This window comes from Ambystoma mexicanum, chromosome 3q (genome assembly GCF_040938575.1).
Source record: "Ambystoma mexicanum isolate Mex_15411 chromosome 3q, UKY_AmexF1_1, whole genome shotgun sequence".
Classification (NCBI taxonomy): domain Eukaryota; kingdom Metazoa; phylum Chordata; class Amphibia; order Caudata; family Ambystomatidae; genus Ambystoma; species Ambystoma mexicanum.
Window position 1 is genome coordinate 161,662,946 of NC_090926.1, and position 21,910 is coordinate 161,684,855.

The 21,910-nt window shown below is 45.6% G+C and overlaps 1 protein-coding gene across 1 annotated transcript in view; it reads right to left on the minus strand.

The window, feature by feature from the left end:
- The window catches only part of BIN2 (bridging integrator 2), a 429,928-nt gene that overhangs the window by 239,194 nt on the left and 168,824 nt on the right, over positions 1-21,910 (minus strand). The window contains exon 3 of the mRNA XM_069653398.1: positions 2,822-2,876. Within this exon, the coding sequence (XP_069509499.1) occupies positions 2,822-2,876 (55 nt within the window). The remainder of the gene's footprint in view (positions 1-2,821; positions 2,877-21,910) is intronic.

The following is a 21,910-nucleotide window of genomic DNA, read 5'->3' on the forward strand; positions in this document are numbered from 1 at the left end:
TCTATCCAAAACCACCCTGATAAGTGTGTTGTTTGATTACTGGAAAGCATGACATCTTCCCTCCAATCCCTCCAGCCTCCTCAAAATGGTGGTGCTGCAAACTGGAGAGAAGAATGTTGGTTTTCAACACTATTTTTCTAACAACCTCAGAATCAGGCCTACAATGGGTGGTCATAAGAATCGGCCCTTGAATGTGGACTGAACAACAAAACCGAATTTTGTCAGAGGGAGGCAAGGCACATAATGTAGGGGAAGCTGTAGACGTTGTGGCACCCGAACCGGAAGCAGGAGCTGAACCTGATGTGTCAGGGAAGAGTGTAGAGTCCGCTGCACAATCAAGGAATGATTCTACCTCTGGACTGCCACACTGTGGAACAGACGGGAGGAGTGTTACAAATCAACTTCTGAGGCAACAGTGGTCCACGGATGAATATCGGTTTCTAAACCATCAATCAGCCCCACACCTCTAGTACACAAGAAGGGATTCAAACAGATTGGAAACACAAGCAAATTATAAACCTCCTTGTCCAATTTTGGTAACGTGGATGGAACGGCAGGCTTATCTCCACAACGTTGTGGATCATTGGTTAGTTGCAACAAAGTGAAAATACAATTATTTCCCATTGATAAAAGGGACTGACCAGTCAAGGTTGTATACAAATATCTACTTTATTATTATCACAACAGACAGTTCTAGCACACTACAGAATACAACCCAGCCTGTAAACAAATGCAGAGGACAGACAGTTTCAAGAAGGAATTGGGATGCACTCTGGATAATGACAAGAGTTTAGTTTGTAAAGTAATTAATCGCAATAGTTCAAGGATACTTGGTTTCAACACAAAGGGAGCAATAGGTCATAAAATGTTACCAGGGGCCTTCAGAGAAGGACGAGGGGGACAGAACCACAATGTGCTTGTAGAGGTTCTTGGTAGGGTTGAGTCGGTTTCAGGGCGCTTTTCAGCTCCTGCGACAGAGTTCAAGATGGGAGACTGGACGTACAGCTGCAGGCTGGCCTACACAGTGGCTCAGGGTCAGGAATCGTTGTCTCAGTGCTGGTTGGCAGGTCTGAAGCACTGGTTGAGGTGTCTCGGATGACATTAGCGACTGTGGCGTGACAACAGTCAGCGGTACAGTCGGTTGAAGCTCGAGGGGGTCGACTGGCTCGAAAATGTCCTTTAAGGCAGACGCTGGTTGATGCTTGTCGATGCACTCCTCCTAGGTTCTTCACTGGATTTGTGTCATTCTTTAAGGCGGATGGAGGAGAGTGTTGCAGGCACTGGCCTTGTCCTGGATTTGGTTCAGGGACTCTCTGACACTTCCCACCTAGGAAGCTTGCTTGCAGAGCATAGCAGGGCACACAGTGTTCTGGCTGGGTACTAGTTCTGGATCTGCTGGAGGATCCTTTGGATTCAGTATCTCCCTCTATTCCCTGGGAGATGTTTAGGGGAGAGATCTTGCTTTAAGGCGGATGGAGGAGAGTGTTGCAGGCACTGGCCTTGTCCTGGATTTGGTTCAGGGACTCTCTGACACTTCCCACCTAGGAAGCTTGCTTGCAGAGCATAGCAGGGCACACAGTGTTCTGGCTGGGTACTAGTTCTGGATCTGCTGGAGGATCCTTTGGATTCAGTATCTCCCTCTATTCCCTGGGAGATGTTTAGGGGAGAGATCTTGCTTCCCTCTTTGGAAATCCTTGTCTTCCTTCACTGACGGAAGCTGTAAGGCAGACTGTACCTTGAACCAGGGTCCAAATGAGTTCTTCTTGTTATTACTTGCAAAGTCTTCGATGATCGACCCTCTTTTAAAGCCAAATGGGCCACAGTAATTGGTGTAGGCTAAGGCTACCTTAATGAACCAATCCTGGGTCCCCACCAACAATCTTCTGTATGCAATGAGGTCATAACCAGAGTGCTTTACAACAGTAAAGGTCAAAGGGTGAAAACATGTAATACTAAGTCCCACCCATCTTCCTGTCTGTTGTGGATCAAAGGTTATATCTGGTTAATTGAGCTCTCTGTGGTACCTGATTAAAGCGATAGGGTTTCATTGAAGCTGTGGCGAGACCAGACTTTTGGTCGCCCTCAAGCCAGATACTCATACCTTCTGAATGGGGTCCCCCTCCAGGGAGGACTACTGTAAATACATAGTCCTAGACATGACAGGTCACTGCCCTTGATACTGAGAGGCGGGAGCTAGCTTCAGGTTGACTCAGTGCATATCAAAGGTTGTTGAGGTTTCCTGTCTCTTTTGTTAAACTCTGCAGTCAGGCCCCATGTGGGCCTGTTTGAAGTATACTCTATTAGTATGTTAGTTATGTTCATTGATGCCACCATCCGCAGTGCCTACACAAAAGAACAGGGCGGATCCTTGTAGCCTTTGATAGTTAATTAGGTTGGCAATGGCAGAAGGAAGGTTTTGGCCTTCCCTCTTCTGAGATGCATTGTGTACTCCACCTGTTACATCCCAACTAAATATGACAGGGACGACTGCACCTGTAGGCTGTGTCCACCCACAGTTCACGGGTCTATGTGTATGTCGTGAGGTAAGCATAGGAAAATGTGTGCATATTAGCCCCATGCATTTTCCAAAGGTTGATCTACCATCTTTCAATTTCATATGACATTTTTAAAAAGCCAAGGCGAGCACACACCCAACGTGCAGATGGTCGAATTCCTCACAGGGAGGGAGTACAAAGAAAGAAGGCGGTGAGAACAGGGATCATTCATGTCTGGACACCCAAGGTAAAGAAAGCAAAAGTATCACATTTGAAGAGGAATGTGGGGAGAAGTGTGGGTATAAAATTAGATCCATGTTACTCACCTTTTGCTGCGTTCATTATCCCTTTCAAGTCCTTGTACAGCTTATTCCCTTCATTCTGAAAAAATAAAAGGACACAAGATACAGAAAAGCTCCCAAAAACGTGTGCTTTAATTTCACTCATGCCCCCACTCTCTCCACTCATCAATTCTCCATCAATGTCTTTTCCGTGCAAGCAAGGGCGACTCTCAGGGGCAACTTCAGTGTAAGGCTGCTTATTTATAGTTACAGAATAGTGCAAGGTAAGCAGCGTCCAGAGTAAAGGTGCATGTACAGATGGATGGGGCTCCTCCGGTCATCCAACAGTAGTCTCTCTCTCTCTCTCTCTCTCTCTCTCTCTCTCTCTCTCTCTCTCTCTCTTTCTCTCGGTCTCTCTATTTCTCTGGACTTAATCATCAACTGCTGCTCATAAAACGTCAATCATACACCAATGCACATCCTACAATATTCATTCTTAGTGAGTTTGAATGCCTGGAACCTACCAGTGGAATAATTCTATTCACTTTATGTGCCAATGGCAACTGAAAGAAGAAGTATTGAAAGCATGTTTTATTTATTTATTTATTGGGTTTTTATAATGCTCCTATACAGAAAATAGTGTTTCAAGGCGCCACAAGACAAAAGGGGGCGGGGTGAGAACAGGGATGAAGAATAAAAATAACAGCCCTACGAGACATTATGTCATTCGGATTGTGCAAGTGCAGTAACAAGAAGTGCAGGGGAGTGGGGAGGGAGGGTTGCAGGTCAGAGCAGAAATGCGCTAATGCTAAGGTCGGAAGGGAAGTGCAGGTCAGAATGGAGAATGCGCAAGTGACGGGAGGGATGGAGGAGCAGAAGAGGGCCCCTGGAGTAGGCGAGTGCTAAGGGGAGGCCAGGTGGATAAATGCCAGGGGAATGGAGGGAGTGCAGGGAATGAAGGTCCACATGCTAAGTGCGGGGACAGGGCTGGATCGGGCTCAGTAGGGGTTCAGGCCCCACCAGGCTAGTACAGGGGGAGGGAGCCCGGTAGGGCAAGTGCAGGTGGGGGGCTGTCAGGAGAGACCGAGGTGCTGGGGAAGACTGGGTGAGGCGGGCCTGGTGCCCTCTATGACTCATAAGGGACAAGGCAGCCAATCCAACATATGGCAAAGGGGGGACATTAGCAGGGGAGGGGGAGAGGGAAGTGAGAAGAAAAAAGGAGGGTCTTGAGAAGCTTCCAGAACTTAAGGAGATCTGGATCAAACCTGAGAGGGGCAGGAGGACCATTCCAGAGGGAGGCTCATGCGGAAGAGAGAGATCTACCCCCAGTCTCTGCTTGGAAAAACGTCTGATCTGCAGAGAGTTGGAGCTAGAAGACTGACGGACTATCAGGGAGGTGTTTAGGGAGAGAAAGTTGGATGTAGCGAAGTACCAGGCCCCAGAAAGCCTTGTGGATGATGCAGAGGGTCATGAACTTGATCCTCGCAACAACCGGGAGCCAGTGCAGAGATTTTAGGGCTGGCAGAGAGATGCGGTCCCTGGATTTGATGCCAAGGATACGTCTTGCATTCCTGTTCTGTATTAGTTGAAGGGGGTGCGAAGGGAGGATTTAGGTAGATTGAGGAAGAGGCTGTTGCAGTAGTCTAGCCTAGAAAGGACCAGAGCTCTGGAGACATTGAGTTTCTGGGGGAAGGCGAGTAAAAGGAGAATGCCTCTGAGTAGGTCAAGCTGAAAGTGGGCCTTCTTGGCAAGGTCTGTGATGTGAGGCGAAAAGGAGAGAGAGGAGTTGAACATGACACCAACGTTTTTTGCCTCTTAAGAGGGTGAGGGGAGGGGTCTCATGGAAGGCGGTCAGAGAGTAGGATCAAAGGGGGTAGCTGGGGTCCCAATGAGAAGGATCTCAGTCTTACTGGCATTAAGTCAGAGATCTTTAGCAGCACACTATGCCTGAATAGAAGTCAGGCAGTCAGAAATGAGAGAGGAAGAGGGGGAGGCAGTGGATGGAAGAGAGCTGCATGTCGTCTGCATAACACTGGAAGTTAGGATAAAAGGCAGAGATCAAATGAGCTAGAGGGGCAAGCTAGACGTTGAAGAACCACAGCGAAAGGATAGAGGCCTGAGGAATGCCACAGGTGGAGTGTGATGGGAGAGAGAAAAGGGCCCTGTTGAGCCTGGGGTTGTTGGTCAGAGAGGAAGAAGGTCAACTAGTCCAGTGCCAGGTCTGTGATGCCAACGGTATCACAGACCCAATTTATAAGGGTGGCATGATTGACTGTATAAAAGGCAGAGGAAAGGTCAAGTAGGATGAGAATGGAAGGCGAGATTGAATCGAGATTTGAGAACAAATCTTCACAGATGTTCAGGAGAGCAGTTTCCGTGCCTCTGTCTGCTCTGAAGCCAGACTGGTGGTCACGGAGACCATCAACAGATTCAGTGTGGTGTATTAGTTGGGAGATGACCAGCTTCTCCTGGGTGTTTGCCCAGGAAGGGGGTAGTGGAGATAGGGTGGTAATTAGCCAAGCAGGAGCATTTTTGACGAGAGGGTGCACCCTCATCCTCAGTTTGTTCTCAGCGTGCTGCTGGCACCTGCAACAAATACACCATCCTGCTTAAAGACCTCAGCGTACCAATGGCACCCAGATGGTATGCGCCTTTGCACTTTTAATTCTCAGAAAGTATGTGACTGTGCGCTACGCTATACCATTGTGCATTTAGCACTTGCAATAAGATGCAACCAGTGGCGTCACCAGAAATCAGTATTTGGAGAAGGGGTGCACAAAAATTCAACAAAGGGGGCAGAGTGGTAGCACATCAACTAAGGGTCATCAGGCCAAACTGCTTTAAATTTACCTATGTTACAAAGCTGGCCAAAAAATGTGACATTAAGCATGTTTCAGTATCTGTTTAATATAGTAAAGGTTTTCCATCTAGTTAATATACAACCAAAAAAGTTAACTCACACTCAACAGTTGAAGACATGCCCAATGCACTCAGCAAGAGACTGCTTTGTTTAATTCAGACATCACTTCCAAGTTTAAAAAGGACATCCTGGTCTCCAACCCAGGCTTCCCTATCGCTGACACCTACACCAGTGCCTCCTCCAAGGAAACTCTCACTGAAATCCTCTTTGTCGTGCCTTCACCGGACCTATGGACCCTTATGGTCTCTGTGCTTTCACCTCTTCTCCCATTAATGGTGGCACCCGTTGGGACGCCCTCCTGGCCTCCTTCCTCTCCTCCAAAGTCATCATTAATGATTACTCTAATGGGACCATCATGGTCCAAGGCGCTCAGGCCAACCTGCACCTTTTTGATAGACGCTTCTCTTCTCCTGCTGTCCCCCCTCCCCTTTCCTTGGCTACCATACCTTCCCCCTCCCTCTCTGCCCCCTCTCGGGGTCCATTGACACCTCCGCAGGGCGTACCTCTGATCTGTACCCCTCCCCGGAAGTCCTTCAAGGAGGGAAACCTTCTCCACATTGCCACTCTTAACTCTCGCTCCGCTGTCAAGCATTCCTCCGACATCTGCCGTCTTCTCGAAGAACTTGACCTCAATGTCCTCGGTCTTACTGAGACATGGTTCATGGCCAGCTCTGTCACCAGCTTCGACACGCTCCTACCCAACGGCTACAAGATCCTTTCCGCACCCAGGCCCAACCGCTCCGGTGAGAGTGTAGCCCTTATCTTCCCCGAGTGGATTCCTGCCTCTGTCACACCTACGCAGGCCTACTCCTCTTTTGAATGCCTCGTCTACATGCTCTCTCTATCCCCTAGCCATTCCCTTACTGTGGCTACTATCTATCGGCCACCTGGTCAGATTTCTCCCTTCCTCTCTGAGTGGGAGGACCTCTCCTCCTCCTCACTCCTTGCCTATACCACTCAACTCCTCCTTCTTGGAGACTTCAACATCCACCTGGATGCCTCCTGTCCCCCCTCTGGACACTTTTGTGACCTCTGCGACTCTCTCTCACTAACCATTCTCCCCTCTGGCCCGACTCATTCTGCAGGGCACACTCTCGATGCTCTGATCTCTTCAGACCTTCCCCTCTCTGCCCCTCTCTCCACTCCTCTCTCCTGGAGTGACCACTTTCTCCTATCCTCCCACTTCACCTTCCCTACCCCTCAGGCCAAGCCTCCTCCATCACTGCCACCCACCTTCTCGGTCATCCGACCCATGAAGCACGTGTCAGTTGAGGATTTCGCCGGCCGCCACCTTCTCATCCCCTCCTCCCCCTTTGGCTGACTCTCACCCTGACACAGCCCTCTCCTCGCTCCACTCTTCTATATCTGATACTCTTGATATCCTTGCCCCTGTCATGAGAATCCGCTTGAAGCCCAAAGCCAAGTGTAATTACTGGCATGACTCAGAGCTTGTCTCCCTAAAATGCAAGTGTAGGGTGGCCGAGAAGAAATGGCGTGCTTCAAGTTCATCCTCTGACAAACTGGCCTGCCGCCTGCTGCAAAGACAATACCGTCTCTCGGTCCTCACCAAGAAGAGAGCTCACATCCAAGCCCGCATCTCTGCGGCATCTAACAACCCGGCTGAACTCTTTAAAGTCTGCAAGGAACTGGCCAATCCTGCCACAGTCTCTACCTCTCCTGTCCCTTCACAGGCCCACTGCGCGGCACTGGCTTCTCACTTCATTTCAAAAACTCAGGACATCATGTCCTCACTCTCCTCCTACCGCCTCCCTCCCCCTACTCCCTGCTCTTCCTCCGGCTCTTCTGCAGCCACCCCCCCCCCCCCTTGATCCTTCTCTGCCATTCCCCTTTTCTCTGCTGACAAGGTTTCCATATAAGTCCGATCTATGAAAGTCTCGTCAAAACATGTTCACCCCCGTTCCTCCAAGGACCACATCGACTCCCTGGCTCCTGCCCTGGCTGACTTCTTCAATCACTCCTTCACCACTGGAGTCTTCCCAACCCCCCTTAAGCACTAACTTGTGCACCCTCTTCTTAAGAAACCCTCTTCCGACCCCTCCTGCCCGGCTAACTATCGCCCAATCTCCATCACTCCCTTCCTGGGCAAGCTCCTGGAGAAACTGGCCATCTCCCAGCTTAGTCTCCACACTGAATCTGTGGGTTGTCTTCATGACCATCAGTCTGGCTTCAGAGCGGCCAGAAGCACGGAAACTGCTCTCCTGAACATCCGTGAAGACCTGCTCTCCAACCTTGACTCTAACACTCCGTGTGTTTTCATCTTGCTTGATCTCTCTTCTGCCTTTGACACTGTCAACCATGCCATCCTGCTCAACCGTCTCTGTGATAACCTGGGTATCACTGGTCAGGCTCTGGCGTGGCTGACTTCTTTCCTCTCCAATCGACCCTCCCAGGTCCAACTTGGGTCCATCCTCTCCGACATCTTTTTCTCTACCTGTGGTGTCCCCCAAGGATCTAACCCCTCTCCCTGGCTGTTCAACCAATATCTGGCACTCCTTGCCCACCGCATCGCCGCTCTCTGCCCCAACTTTCAGTGCTATGCAGATGATACCCAGCTCATTTTCAGGCTACCCTCGGCCTCCTCCTCTCCTTCCCTCATCTCTGACTGTCTGTCTGCTATCCAGGAGTGGTGTGCCGCCAATGACCTCTGCCTTAATGCCAGTAAGACTGAGATTCTACTCATCCGCACACCCACTCCCTCCTTTCCTGCAGCGCTCTGGCCGGCCTCTCTAGGCCCTCTTCCTGCTCCTACCTGCAAGGCAAACAACCTTGGGGTCATCTTCGACTCCACACTCTCTTTCTCTCCTCACATTTCTGACATCTCTAAGAAGTCACACTACCAGCTGCACCTCCTTAGAGGTATTCTTCCTTTCCTCTCCTTCCCCCAGAAGCTCACTGTCCCCAAAGCCCTGGTTCTCTCTAAGCTGGACTACTGTAACAGCCTCTATCTAAATCTGCCTCCCTCTACTCTCCACCCTCTGCAACGCATCCAGAACAGGACTGTGAGACTTGTTCTTGGCCTCAAGCCCATGGACCATATCTCTCCAGGACTGAAATCTCTTCATTGGCTGCGAGGATTAAGTTCAAAACCCTCTGCATTGTCCACAAGGCCTTCTGGAGCCTGGGGCCGAAATACCTTCAACTTTCCCTTCCTAAATATCTTCCTTCTCAAGCTCTTTGCTCATCCGCCTCCAACTCCCTCAGGGTCAGCCGCTTCTCCAAGCAACGAGTTGGGGGTAGATCTCTCTCCACGGCAGGGCCCTCACTCTGGGACAGCCTTCCTGCCTCCCTGAAACTTGAGGAGAACCATCTCCGGTTCCGGAAGCACCTCAAAACCTTGCTCTTTGCTTCTGCTTTCTCTCCCTCTCTCCCCTGCTAAATTCCTGATTGAAACTGCACTGAATCGGCACCGGGCCACTCTCACTGATCTCGGTCCCTGGCCCAGCCACCTGCCCTCGGCACTGCCTCCCTGGCAACCACTGCACCGCGGGACTGTCTCTGTACAGCCCCAGTCCGAGCACCTTTTCTGCACTTACCTTGCACTTGCCACCAGCTGGCCCATTATTATTTATCCTATTATTCCACTATCCCATATACTGCACTTTCCCCTCTCCCTTGCCCCTAGCACTTTCCCTTTCCATGCACTTGCGCGATCTGAATGACACCTGGCCTAGTAAGATTGTTGTCTGTCTTCCCTTTGTCCCCACTCCCTGCCTCGTCGCGCCTTGAAACACTTGTGTATAGGCGCGTTATAAATGCCATATCATATCATATCATATCATAACACAGATTCAAATAATGTGTAGTTAGAGGTGGTATGAAGAGACGTCACTTCCAGCTCAGCTTATAATAATAGCCAGACAAAAAAAGTGAGTTTAACCCATACCTCATTTTCAGATGTGTTTAAGAGATGAAATATTACCTACAGGCGCAGAGTACAGGGTGAGAGGTGGCAACTGCTCCCTTGGTTCTTTAGCAATGGTTGCAGGAATCTCATGCCGCTGGTGAATTCTTTAATTGGAGGGGTGAATTATTTCCCCCAAATATGCCGCAATGACTGAGTGTAGTGAGGGGGCCATCGGACCAATTCAGAAGGGATGTGGGGAGGGATTGGGGGATTCCCCTGAGAAGTTTTTTAAATAATGGTTTAAAATTGTGCATTTTACAGAATACCTTTTTTGAAAAACTGGGTCAAAAGCCAAACCGTTTGCATTTGGGTCTTCTAGGGTAACTCATGAAAAATTCCAATAGAGGCAAGTCACCAACAGTGCACAGGGGTATTCCGAGGGTTCGAAATTGAGGAGAGCTATTTAACTCTTGCTTGTAGCCTTGAAGAGCCTGATTAGCTTAATCGCAACAGCTACCAGGAGCTACTTTTGACTCCCCAGGCCAATTGATGCCAAACAAACACACCTATGTAGTGGTTTAATTTGTGCATTTGGGACAATCTATAAATAAACATTAGGATACATCTATACGAGATTTAAAGCATATAGTTCATAAATAATGGACAAGGTTATGTGTTTGCATCTTATGTGGAAGTTATGTGGAATGCTACGTACAAGTTCTGCTTTTAGCCCCTGCTTATCCATTTTTAATTTAGATCTCTGGTTTCCCCAACATATTTTCAAGATGTATTTGCCGACAATATATGCCGGTATACAAATATTTTCATGCTGGCTGTGCCCATATATTTTCATGCTGGCTGCACCAATTTATGCCAATATTCCCAAATAAGAACATACTCATGTTTGCTTTGCACGTTATGCCAGTAATCACACTGTAAGAAAGCATCTCTATGCTTGCTCTACCAGCATATCGAAGTACCCGACATAAGAACATACTCAGTTGGCTTTACCATTAAAAATGCCATGCCACAGAATGAAAACATGTCCAAACTGGCTGCATCAAAATACCAGTTTAGCCACATAATAACACTTCTCACACTCCATCATCAAAGATTCCTAATACAAAATGTGATGTCACAGTAAGAAGTGGCTAGACTAGCTGCCCCAAAATGCCCATCTAGCCACGTAATAACACTGATCATGCTTCCTTTATCAATGACGCCCAATACAAAATGTCATGCCACAGTAAGAAATGACTGGACTGGCTACACCTAAATGGCAGTCTAGCCACGTAGTAACAGTTATCATGCTTACTTTATCAAAGATACCCAATACAAATTATCAGGCCACAGAAATAAATGGCTAGATTGCCTGCACCAATTTGCCAGTCTAGCTTTATAACAACACTCATCATGCTTGCTTTATCATAGATGCCCAATATAAAATGCCATGCCTGACTCCTGTGCCCCCCAGCGCCTCAGATACACACAATGTGATCATGTGTGCATGTAGGGGCTGGTGGCCCTGAGGTCAGGCATGTTTTTTTTAACTAGGCATCTATCATAAACCCTGCCCCGCACTGCACCTCGCACAGGGAGCCGATTATTGCCGGTGTGGAGGGCTGTTGTGCAACAATGTCATTTTTAAAATGCCATTGTTGCAAAACCCCTTTACCCCACACCCACCAAAATCATCTCCCCGGCCCAGCACGAATGCACGTACACACGTTCACACAACATTTACATGCAGCATGCACTTACTCATTCACATGCAAACACATACTCATACACTCACTCATTACACACAACAAAACCATGCATGTATGCACATTTAAATTAACGTACCTTCTACCCCGATTCTGAGGTTTCCTCCCTTTGCTTAAGCTCCTGTGTAGCACAAACAGGAACCAGTAAGCAAATACTGCTTCCTGGTCCCTGCACACGCGCCGGAGCGATGATGATGAAGCACCCCACTCTGTTTGTATAAGCAGGGAGGCAGAGGATGCCCCCATCACACATACAAACATGCAGTTCCCCAGCTAACATCCCCAATGGGCTATGCAACGCTGCAGAAGCAAAACACCCACAGCTTTGCATGACCCATTGGCCACTCATAACCTATGCTTTAACGATGACAAAACTGAGCTCCTCATTGTCGGCTCCCCTTACTGGCTAAACAATCTGGATCCTGCCTTCACCACTCTCTGCATTCATGGCACATCCACCCCGGTCTTGAAACAAGTGAAAACACTGGGGGTCCACCTGTATGCCGAGCTAACCATGACCAGGCACATTAATGCCTTAGCTTCTGCCATGGCCTATACAGCTAGACTCATCTCCCTGAGCAGGCAATTTTCTCTCCAAGCAACTGCCTCATGCTCGCACAAACACATATCCTTACAAAACTGATGGGCACCTCCTCCTCCAACCTGAACAAACTACAATTGATGCAAAACAAAGCACTGCACGCCGCCCTGGGATTAAGATGATCTGACCACATCTCAGCATCCAGATGCGAAGTGCACGGGCTACCTATCAAAGTGCGTGTCATCTTTAAAACTATGTCTACTGCCTACTGGCGTATCTACAAGGAAGCGCCTCTACTTCAATGACTGCATCACACAAAATATCCCAGTGCATGATCTGAGATCCAACTCTACTATCTTGCTGATCACCCCACGCTTCAAGAACAAAAGAGCTGGAGGCACCAGCTTTTGTGTCACTGCTCCATCTCATTGGAACTCGCTTCCACCCGCTCTCAGAAATGAACAATCATACAGCGTTTTCAAAATAATCTTATAATAACTATTATTAAATGGATAATATTGACTAATGCTGCATTGGGAAGTGCACTCAGAAGTGTACTGTTCTGCAAGCTGTGCTGTTGGATTTTGTTTTTTAAAGCACTGATTGAGGCCCCTCCCACTCCACCCAGGAAGCACACTAATAGCAGAAGGACACATGCATCGGGAAGTGCACTTGATATGATATGGCATTTATAACGCGCCAATACACAAGTGATTACAAGTGATGTTGATTACATCACCTTCTGAATTTATAGCTGATGTCCTCCCTGTCTCTGGAAGCAGTGTTTTAGCAGCTTTTAGTGAATGTTCCCTGCCCGATTCATCAACAACTAGTGTGTCAACTGTCGTACAGCCTACATTAACCACTAACTTATTGACCCACTTGGAAGTGTACTGTTCGCTGGTCCAGCAGGTGAGCAGTGCACTACCGGTGCTCGTCTCCCCTGAATCTTCTCCTTTAGTAGTACAGTGTGTTCGCGTGTAGCCTCTGTACCATTGGAACTGGTGACATCTCCCCGCCCATTCCTCCCTGTTGAGTACTGTCTGATCACAGTTTGTACGTTGTGAGGTGTGTTTCTGTTCTGCTAACAAGAGGTGCGCCATCCCCCCTCCCCGTTGCTCTCTATCACGCCCCCACTTTTGCCAGCCCGACTCTTGCTTCCTGCAACCTTCTCCATGACTCTACCATGCAGGAACCAAAAGTGAGCGTAGAGGCTATGGGTGCGCAAGGAAAGGAATCAAAGGAAATCATCGAGGAAAATATAGAGGTAAACACGCCGATGAAAAAGAAAATCTATCAAGCGATAATGTACAAGAATACGCCCTTAAAAGCAGGGTTAAAACGTGTGTTGTGAACGAAAGTGAATTGAGTATGATAATATGTGAGTCAGAAACTGATGTTAAAACTGTACATGAGATTACTATGAGGGACGAATAATAGCACACTAATAGCAGAAGGACACATGCATCGGGAAGTGCACTTGATATGATATGATATGGCATTTATAACGCGCCAATACACAAGTGATTACAAGTGATGTTGATTACATCACCTTCTGAATTTATAGCTGATGTCCTCCCTGTCTCTGGAAGCAGTGTTTTAGCAGCTTTTAGTGAATGTTCCCTGCCCGATTCATCAACAACAAAAAAGGCAAAATCCCCTTATTAGAGGTGCAGTTTTGAAAGTTCTACATGGTGTTCTTCCTTTGAGAAGCATTACTACTGATGACATTCTGATAGTAGATCAGCTTGTAGAATTTAACAAAACTATAACGAATATTTGGTTTGTCTCTGAATACATCCTTGATTACATTCTGAATTTTGATGTTGATGTTGAACTGTTTCGACAGGGATTTAAATGTGGGACAGCATTTATGAATACTGTAAAATATAGTGTGGAGACTATAAGAAATTATAACACGAGTAATAAGCATCAAGTGTCGTATCGAAAAGTAGACAGGACATATATGCCAGCTGTTGATTCTAATTTGGGCCTCCGTCACATGAGATACGATAACAATGAACCAATAAGTCTTGACGAAGGTGGGATGTCCGATGACTACTGGAAATGGCTTCCTTCAGCTTTTGAGCCCACTTTGTACAACTTTGGAGGTAATAACAGTATGTTATGCTCATTGAATACTAGAGGCTCAAATCACCTGCTAGCGCCCGAAGGACTGATGGCAAACATCCATATTTTCGTATTGTGGACTTACAGGAAACGTGGTTGATGGAATTGTGTTAGATTGATTATGGAAGCACTGCTCAAGTATTGGTTACTAAGGGGCCGACAGGATGCCCTAAAGGAGGCTTATTAGTAACCGTTTGCCATCCACAGCGCATTAGTGCAATCACAAACATGATTCAGTTGGTTAAGATATCATGTGATCTTTTAGAATGTAGTGAGATGGTATTAATAAAAGTTTATGATCCACCCAATCTAGTTTCAAATAAAAGTAATGTCATGGCAGTAAAACAAATCCTATATACAATGGATCATACTGTACCTATCTGGATAGTGGGGGATTTTAACACCAAGATGGGTACCACATTGGAAGGTTTTCCAATTGAACATAAGTCTGAATTATAAAACACTACTGAATTCAATATTCAAGGCAAAAGATGGGCTGACATGCTATATATGTTTAATTTTGCAATGCTAAATGGGTATTGTGGAGGTGATGCCAAAAGGCCTATACCAGAATAAGTGGTATGTCAGCCACAACCATAGATTATGTATTTTCCAACCCTAAGGCCATGAGACTGGTCGAAGACATGTCTGTATTGCCATGGCAAGAAAGTGACCATATGCCACTCTATGTCACACTCATTAATACTCCCAGACATGACCTGCATGATTCCAACAGAACATATATCTAAATGTAGGTGAAAATCGTATTCAGTGGAATAAAAGTAATATAGATAAAGCAAAGCTAGTTGCAGATGGAGAACCTGATGCCCATGTGACTACATGGGAAGTGGGTGATATTGAAAACAGTTCTGACCCAATGACCGATCTGTTATTAAAGATTAAGGATACCACTAAAACTAGAAGAGTCCAAGTGAATGATAGAATGCACAAAATTATAAAAGTAAAGGATGTGATAAGTGAATCCAGGATACCAAACGTTGTCTTCGTAAGGACATTGCCAATCTGCTTGCAAAAAACATTATAGAAGGCAATAAGTTTGGTGTAGCGGAGAAAATTAAACTGCTAAAACTTGCCTATCGGAGATGGCTGAGAGCTCACAAATTAAGATGCAAATGCGAACAGGAGGTATGGATGCAGCTAGCATATTATGCCTTGATCAACAATAACAATGGCATATGACTAGTTTTGAGGGGGCAGTGAAAAAAGACCTCCCGATGAATAATGTTCCTGAACAGGACTGGGCGAACCATATTGGAAACAGTGTAGGATGTCAAATCCCATTAAATATGTACACTCTAAGCATAAAAGAAATTTGGATACGTAAATCTTCTGTGTCAGATATTCAGATGATTATTGAGAAACTACACTCTGCTCGTGCGATCGGTCCCGATGGCACCTGTAATGGGTCCATTAGAATGTCATTGAACCTCTGGGCTAAAGCCTTGTTAACCTTATATGTCAATATTAGTAAAACTGGAGTAGTTCCAACGTCATGGCATGAAAGTAATATTTTGCCAGTTTACAAGAAAGGAAGTCATACCGACCTTGGCAACTATAGAATGCTGGCAATGAGTGGTCCTAGCAAAGATATTTGCCAGAGTATTGTTAGATGAACTTACCCTCTGGATCAACACGAATAATATCCTCGCCCAAACCAGCTGGGGCTTAGAACTCTCTCCAGTACAGTGCATAATTTGACCATATTAGTGTCCACAATTGAATACACATGGCAGCGACGCAATTTACCAGTATTCAGAGCGTATATAGAGGAATCGCCTATGGTCCAAACTAGTGGCCTGGAAGATTTCTCATGGCCCGTTAACCATGCTTATGCAGTTACACTGCGAGACATCTGTTAGAATTCACCTTAATGCTGATGGTTGTCTTTCTGAACAGATTGCCACTTCTAGGGGGATTAAACAGGGTTGCATAGTGGTGGCCACCCTGCTTAATTTCTACCTGGCAGACGTAGCAAATCCGGTGAAAGTTGTATCTATGCGCATTGGATGGCTAGGTTACACGGACGATTTGTTAATTTTGGATCTCACACCTTGTTGCCTGCAACATATGTTAGACTTATTAAGCCAATTTGCTAAGAGCAGTGGCTTACGTATTAATGTATGCAAAACAAAAACCATGGTCTTTGCGGGTAAGTTGATCGTCCATAAATCAAAGGTCTGGCACATAGACAATCAGTCAGTTGACACCGTATCCAGCTTTAAGTATTTAGGTGTAGTGGTGGACAACAAACTGACATGGGAAGTGCACTGGAAAGAAACATATGACAAATGTATGAGAATTGCACATGTCATAAGTAAATTTATCGGAAGACAAGGAGGAAGTTCCATTAAAACTATCTTGCATCAATATTCAGCGAATATAGTGCCATGTATGTTGTATGGTGCCGAGGTGTGGGTTAAAAAGTATCAGAATGCCATGAAATTGCTGGAAGGAAAAATAATGAAATTGCTATTTAGGATGCTGAGATAATTTCCAATAGAATATATACGTTTAGAAATTGGACAAATTAGTGTGGTGGCGATGTTCTATGCGAAATTGCTAATATTGAATAATAACACATTAATGGTTGAGTATTTTGAAGCATTTTCTAAAATCGAAAACCCTGACTACTTGGGGCTAATCGAAAATGTAGTGGCCTGCTATAGAAAATGGGTAGTGAAAGTAGTAAAAAGTGGAGACGAGCTCACGGTATCTGTACAAAAGAGAAAAATTAGATTCCTTATCGAGGACTATAGTAAAGAGTCTGATATGGCCCAATTGGGATCCTGTATTAACAGTGGCCCCTTTCTTGATTATTGGATGGAATGTAGACAGGTGCCCCAATACATTGAGACATACCCTAATAGTACTGTTATACACCAATATCTGATATTTAAATTTAATACATCAAGAGCTTGTGTCGCCTATATGGCAACATGGAAATTGAATCCATTATACATATCATCATACAATAACATGTTTCCTGTTGGGAATGTAGACCAATTATGGAATATTTTAATGGATGGTAATGACTTGAATTGTATGTTTCACTTGATCACGTTTTTTGAAAAATGTTTGGAAATGTTACATGCATTGTCTTAATGTTTGTATTTTTGTTCTTTACGGTTGGAAAAGTGCATCTATAGTGCTTTTTAGAATAGCTATTAATTTATTGATGAATTTGTTTTCTCTTTTTATCTATGCCCTCCTGTACATATGCACTATTCCTTTATCTAGATGGTAGATTTTAATCTGTGATAATAATATATGAACTTGTTGAAAGACAGCATGATGTTATACCTCCTGTAATATGTGTATGTTGATGATGTGTATTATTTGCTAATCTGTTATATACAAAGCCATTTTTGGCTAAACGTACATTAATAAACAAATTACAAATGACCTAACCACGAAGTGACATCACAGGAAGCGATGGAACACGACCTTTCACCCATTGACAAAACAGGAAGTGGCATCACATAGCATTGTACACTACAAAAAATATGGTTACAATATCACTATAAAGTGATATACATTTCATACAAGAATGGATCACAATATGTATTGTTAATATCAGTGTGTATAGGCCCATATTACCAAATTACTGTGAATGCAAGCAGACTTTCAAGGCCAAACGATAATGATGTGCTATTATATGGAACTTAAGCACTTCATATAGAACAAATATACATACAAATTCACCCAACCGGTGTTGGTACTCATTTATCAACCTCAGCAGGATGAAAGGCTGAGTTGACCTTTCCAAGAGCCGAATCTGCAACCTGCAGATCACACACACATTGCAGCAGCGAGTGCTCAAACCACTGAGCTATCTTACCGGCTATAACTATTAGAAAACCAGCCACCCCCGAAGCAAAGAGCCATATGCTGCTAGCCCCAGCCTCAATTTAAAAAAAAAGTTTTTTGTATTTTTTTAGGTTTTAGGGGTAACACGGGAGACCACAGGGGTAGCTAAGGGGGCCACAGGGGGTCACAGGTGCGACCCCTGGTGACCCCTAAATGACATCCCTGCGGTACTGTGGTTCATGTAACATTGCTTCTTGATGCATCAGTGCTTCTTATTAAGGTAATATATGCTTGTATAAACTAGAGTGGTCAAGCCTGTAGCCAATGTTGCTCCAAAATACTTCAGTACATTGGTGCCCTTGATCATAACTATGGTAAGTGATTATATGTCCCTCACAGTACTATACACAGTATGCTGAATCTACTCAGAATGTGCTCACAGGCAGTCTTGCAACTCCCCCTTCCTCTGCCCCACGGTGTAGCACACCCAGTGCCCCATGGTGCATCAGAATTGGAAAGGAGGGTGAGTCAACTCTTTGGGGCTTCCTGACAAATGGTGGCTCACCCTATTACCTGAAAAGAACGTGAACACAAAGCTGAATGTGCGTTTTGTGCGCATTTGGCATGGTCGAAAACTTTGAATCCCATAATGCCGAACAAGGGGTACAGGGATTGCAGGGGTCTCCCCTGCTCACGTAGCTCAGCATATTGGGTTCGGGGGTTGCGAGGGTGTCCCCCGCTAACATTGCATTGGAAGCGGGAGACAATTGTCATTTCGGTTGCATTTTCGAAAAACGAAGCTTTCAGCTTTGCAGTATTGAGCCGCGTTGTTGTCGGCTTCGATGTTACAACGCAGAACCAGAGCCACTGCTTCCTTTCCGATTTCCCCACTTCTGGCTTCCTCAGGCTCACTGGCTTTAAAGGGTGGGCTGCCAGGGTGGATGGGTGTCTTTGGCTTGTGTTGGTTGCAGGCGTTGCGTAGCTGCTCCCCCACAGCAGCTGGAGTTGCAGCTGGAGTTTACCTCCTCGCCAAAACGTTGTATGCACGCACAGATGACTCTCAGAGGTAGCTTTCGCATTTATAGTCACAGCATAGTACGGGGCAAGCAGCATGCAGGAACAGGTGCAGATGCAGATGCTGACACCAGTCATCCATCAGTGATCACTCGCTCTCTGGGGACTTACCCATCAACTGCTGCGCCTAGTACCTTCCCCTTGGTGGCATAGCCAAGCTTCTTTGTGTTATCCTAGTCGCCTCAGCTAGCTGCAAGATGCAGGATACAGCTCAGGTGCCAGAGTGGATGGATATCTTTTGGGGGCTATAGCTGCAGGTTTAGCTTCTCCCCCACAGCAAGTGGAGTTTACCTCGTCGCCAAGCTGTTGTGCGCACGTGAAGGTGACTCCCAGAGGCAGATTCCTTTGGTAGGCTGGTTATTTACAGTCACCGCATAGTACAGGGTAAGCAACATGCAGAGTACAGGTACAGTCGATGCATCAGTGACCCCCGCCCTCTCTCGGTGCTGCTGCTCCTTGGGCCTCCCTTTTGGTGACATAGCCAGGGTTCTTGCGAGTTCTCCTGCTAGCCTTAGCTAGCTGCAAGAGTCAGGATAGCTCACTTTCCCACATGCCGCTCTATACCCAAGTCAACTTCATACATTGGATCTGACCCGTTAGGAAATTGGGCGGCCTCTTGATATACAAAAGCCTTTGAATGGCTGAAAGTGCTGGGGCAGAATCAGACACATGGCACTCACAGAATGACTTGCAACCAGCTCTGCCCAGGCACCCATTCACCTTTTGCTTTTAATAATATTACCCAAGAAATGTTTCAGTGTCAATGATGATTGTGTGGGATGAGTGAAGAGGTCGCTGGCTCTAGTAAGAGGAAATGTGATGGGTAATGCTGGGCTATTTTCCCAAAATGTGACCTACATTTATTTGCTGGACGCAGATCCAGCAGGTCGGTGACCAGCTTTCTTGTAGAGGGCACGCCTGCCACCATCACCCGATCAAAGCAATCCTATTCCTCAAACCTCCCCACATCATCCCAGCGCTTCCCTCCTCTGCCCACAGCAGTCAGAGTAAAGATTTTTTACATTTTTTTATTATTTGAAGCACCATAGTGCTGGAAATAGAAAAAGGGACGCAATTGCCCACTGCCCTTAAGGGGCCTATCAGTACCGAATACCATATTCAGTACTCGTCCGAATAACCAAGTTCATCAAGTATTCAGCCAAGGCCCAATATTAAGCCAAATAATAGTTTAACAAGTCATGCTAAACATGAGAATCCCACTTTTTTATTTTTTTTAAATCAAAACACTATTTTAAATATGTTTTCCTTAGTTTTATTTAGTTCTCTTTATTTTAATCAAGATCACATACTTATTTAACATACCCAAGCTGAAAAAATAACAGATTGACTCTTCTCCATCACCTTACTATGTTTAAAGAAGGCACTCCCTCCCCTTTCCCCAAACCTGGGATAGGACCAATGTTCCCTCTAAATATTTTTCTCTATGTGCGGAACCGGTTGGCTGTTGTGCACACATTATTTTCCATTAGCGCAACTGACTAATGATGTAAGCCACTTTGTGAGCTACTGTCACAGAAGAGAGTTTGGAAAGGAATTTCATCTTCCCAGCTACTACAATTCTTTAAAAGTCTTTCAAAACTGTTTCCAAACGCATAGGCTAAAATAAAATATGTCATATGTGATTATACAGAAAACTCATCAACCAGTCCAAGACTTCAATATTTTGCCACAGTACCTTGCAAACGTACTTCTGTGCAAAGAAAAATGTCGGCCGCAAGGGGTAAATTTGGCAGTAACTCCATTACCGCAAATTTTAACACTATGACAAATTACGATTTCGTGCCTGAAGTGGAGGGTTTGCCTGCAGGAAAATCTTAGAGGTGAATCCTCCAGCTCACCACCAAAAATCAGCAGATTCTTCGGAATTTCCGACACAGTAATTCTGCCACAAAAGCCCCATAGAGTCCAATGGACTCAATATGATGGGGGAATTACACTGCCACCACCACATGTAATCCGGCGGGAATTCCTCCGGACCAAGTGGTGGCAATGGTCATTCGTTTGGGCAGTATTCTGGCAGATTTACGCCGGGATACCGCCCAACTCGTAATGAGGCCTACTGTATGTTTTATGCCACTGGAAAACCACTCATTTGCATTAGAAAACACAAATATTTCTTGTCATTACTGATGTGGCTGTCAAGAACCTCAGACAGAATGCATTTGCCAGAGTATTAATAGCAATTCAAATCAATGTGTCAAAAAACATGCTGAAACTTTAATGATGTAATTCAAGGGCCAGGAGAACATGCTTATAATAATTTGTGTAAGGGTGATAATGGCATCAGAATAACTGCACCTTAGAATATGATGATCAAGAATTTCTGTGCATCATGTTCTCCTGTGGATAGTGATAAAACCAGCCTTAGAGCTAAGAGACATATGCACCATGCATTTTCACTCCATAAAAAAGGAAACGAAAAACAATGAACATATCATTGCTTCAACCCACAAAGCTGCACCGATATTTTCCGAATTAGTGACCAGTAGAGCAGTGGCATCGGAAGGAACTCTAATAATATTACTGCCGGATCTCAAGAGGAATTTTAAGGGGAACGAACATCTTTTAAGAGGCAGAAAGTTTCCCTATTGGCAAAGCTAATTACTTTTTTTACTCCCTGAAAGATTATTTCACTCCAAGTAGGGAGCAAAATCTTAGAGCCCTGCTTGTACACCTGGCATAGGAAGTGAAATGACAGGGCACATATTAAAGTGTATCGTTTTGCCCACCCTTCATCACCCAAGCCTAGATAGAATTAAACAAGAGCCTTACTGGGGTTTATTATGGAAGACTGTTGAAGAACATCACACATATATGCATTTAAGTTAATAGCATCAATTCATCAGAGATGCAACTGATTGAGTGCCTTCCCCTGTAACCATGGATCCCTCCTCTGTAATTATTTGTGATCAGTTGAATAAGATGCAGGGAGATGCTAGAGACTGTACACACAAATCACATGGTTATATTGAAAAGCCCTCGGCAGTTG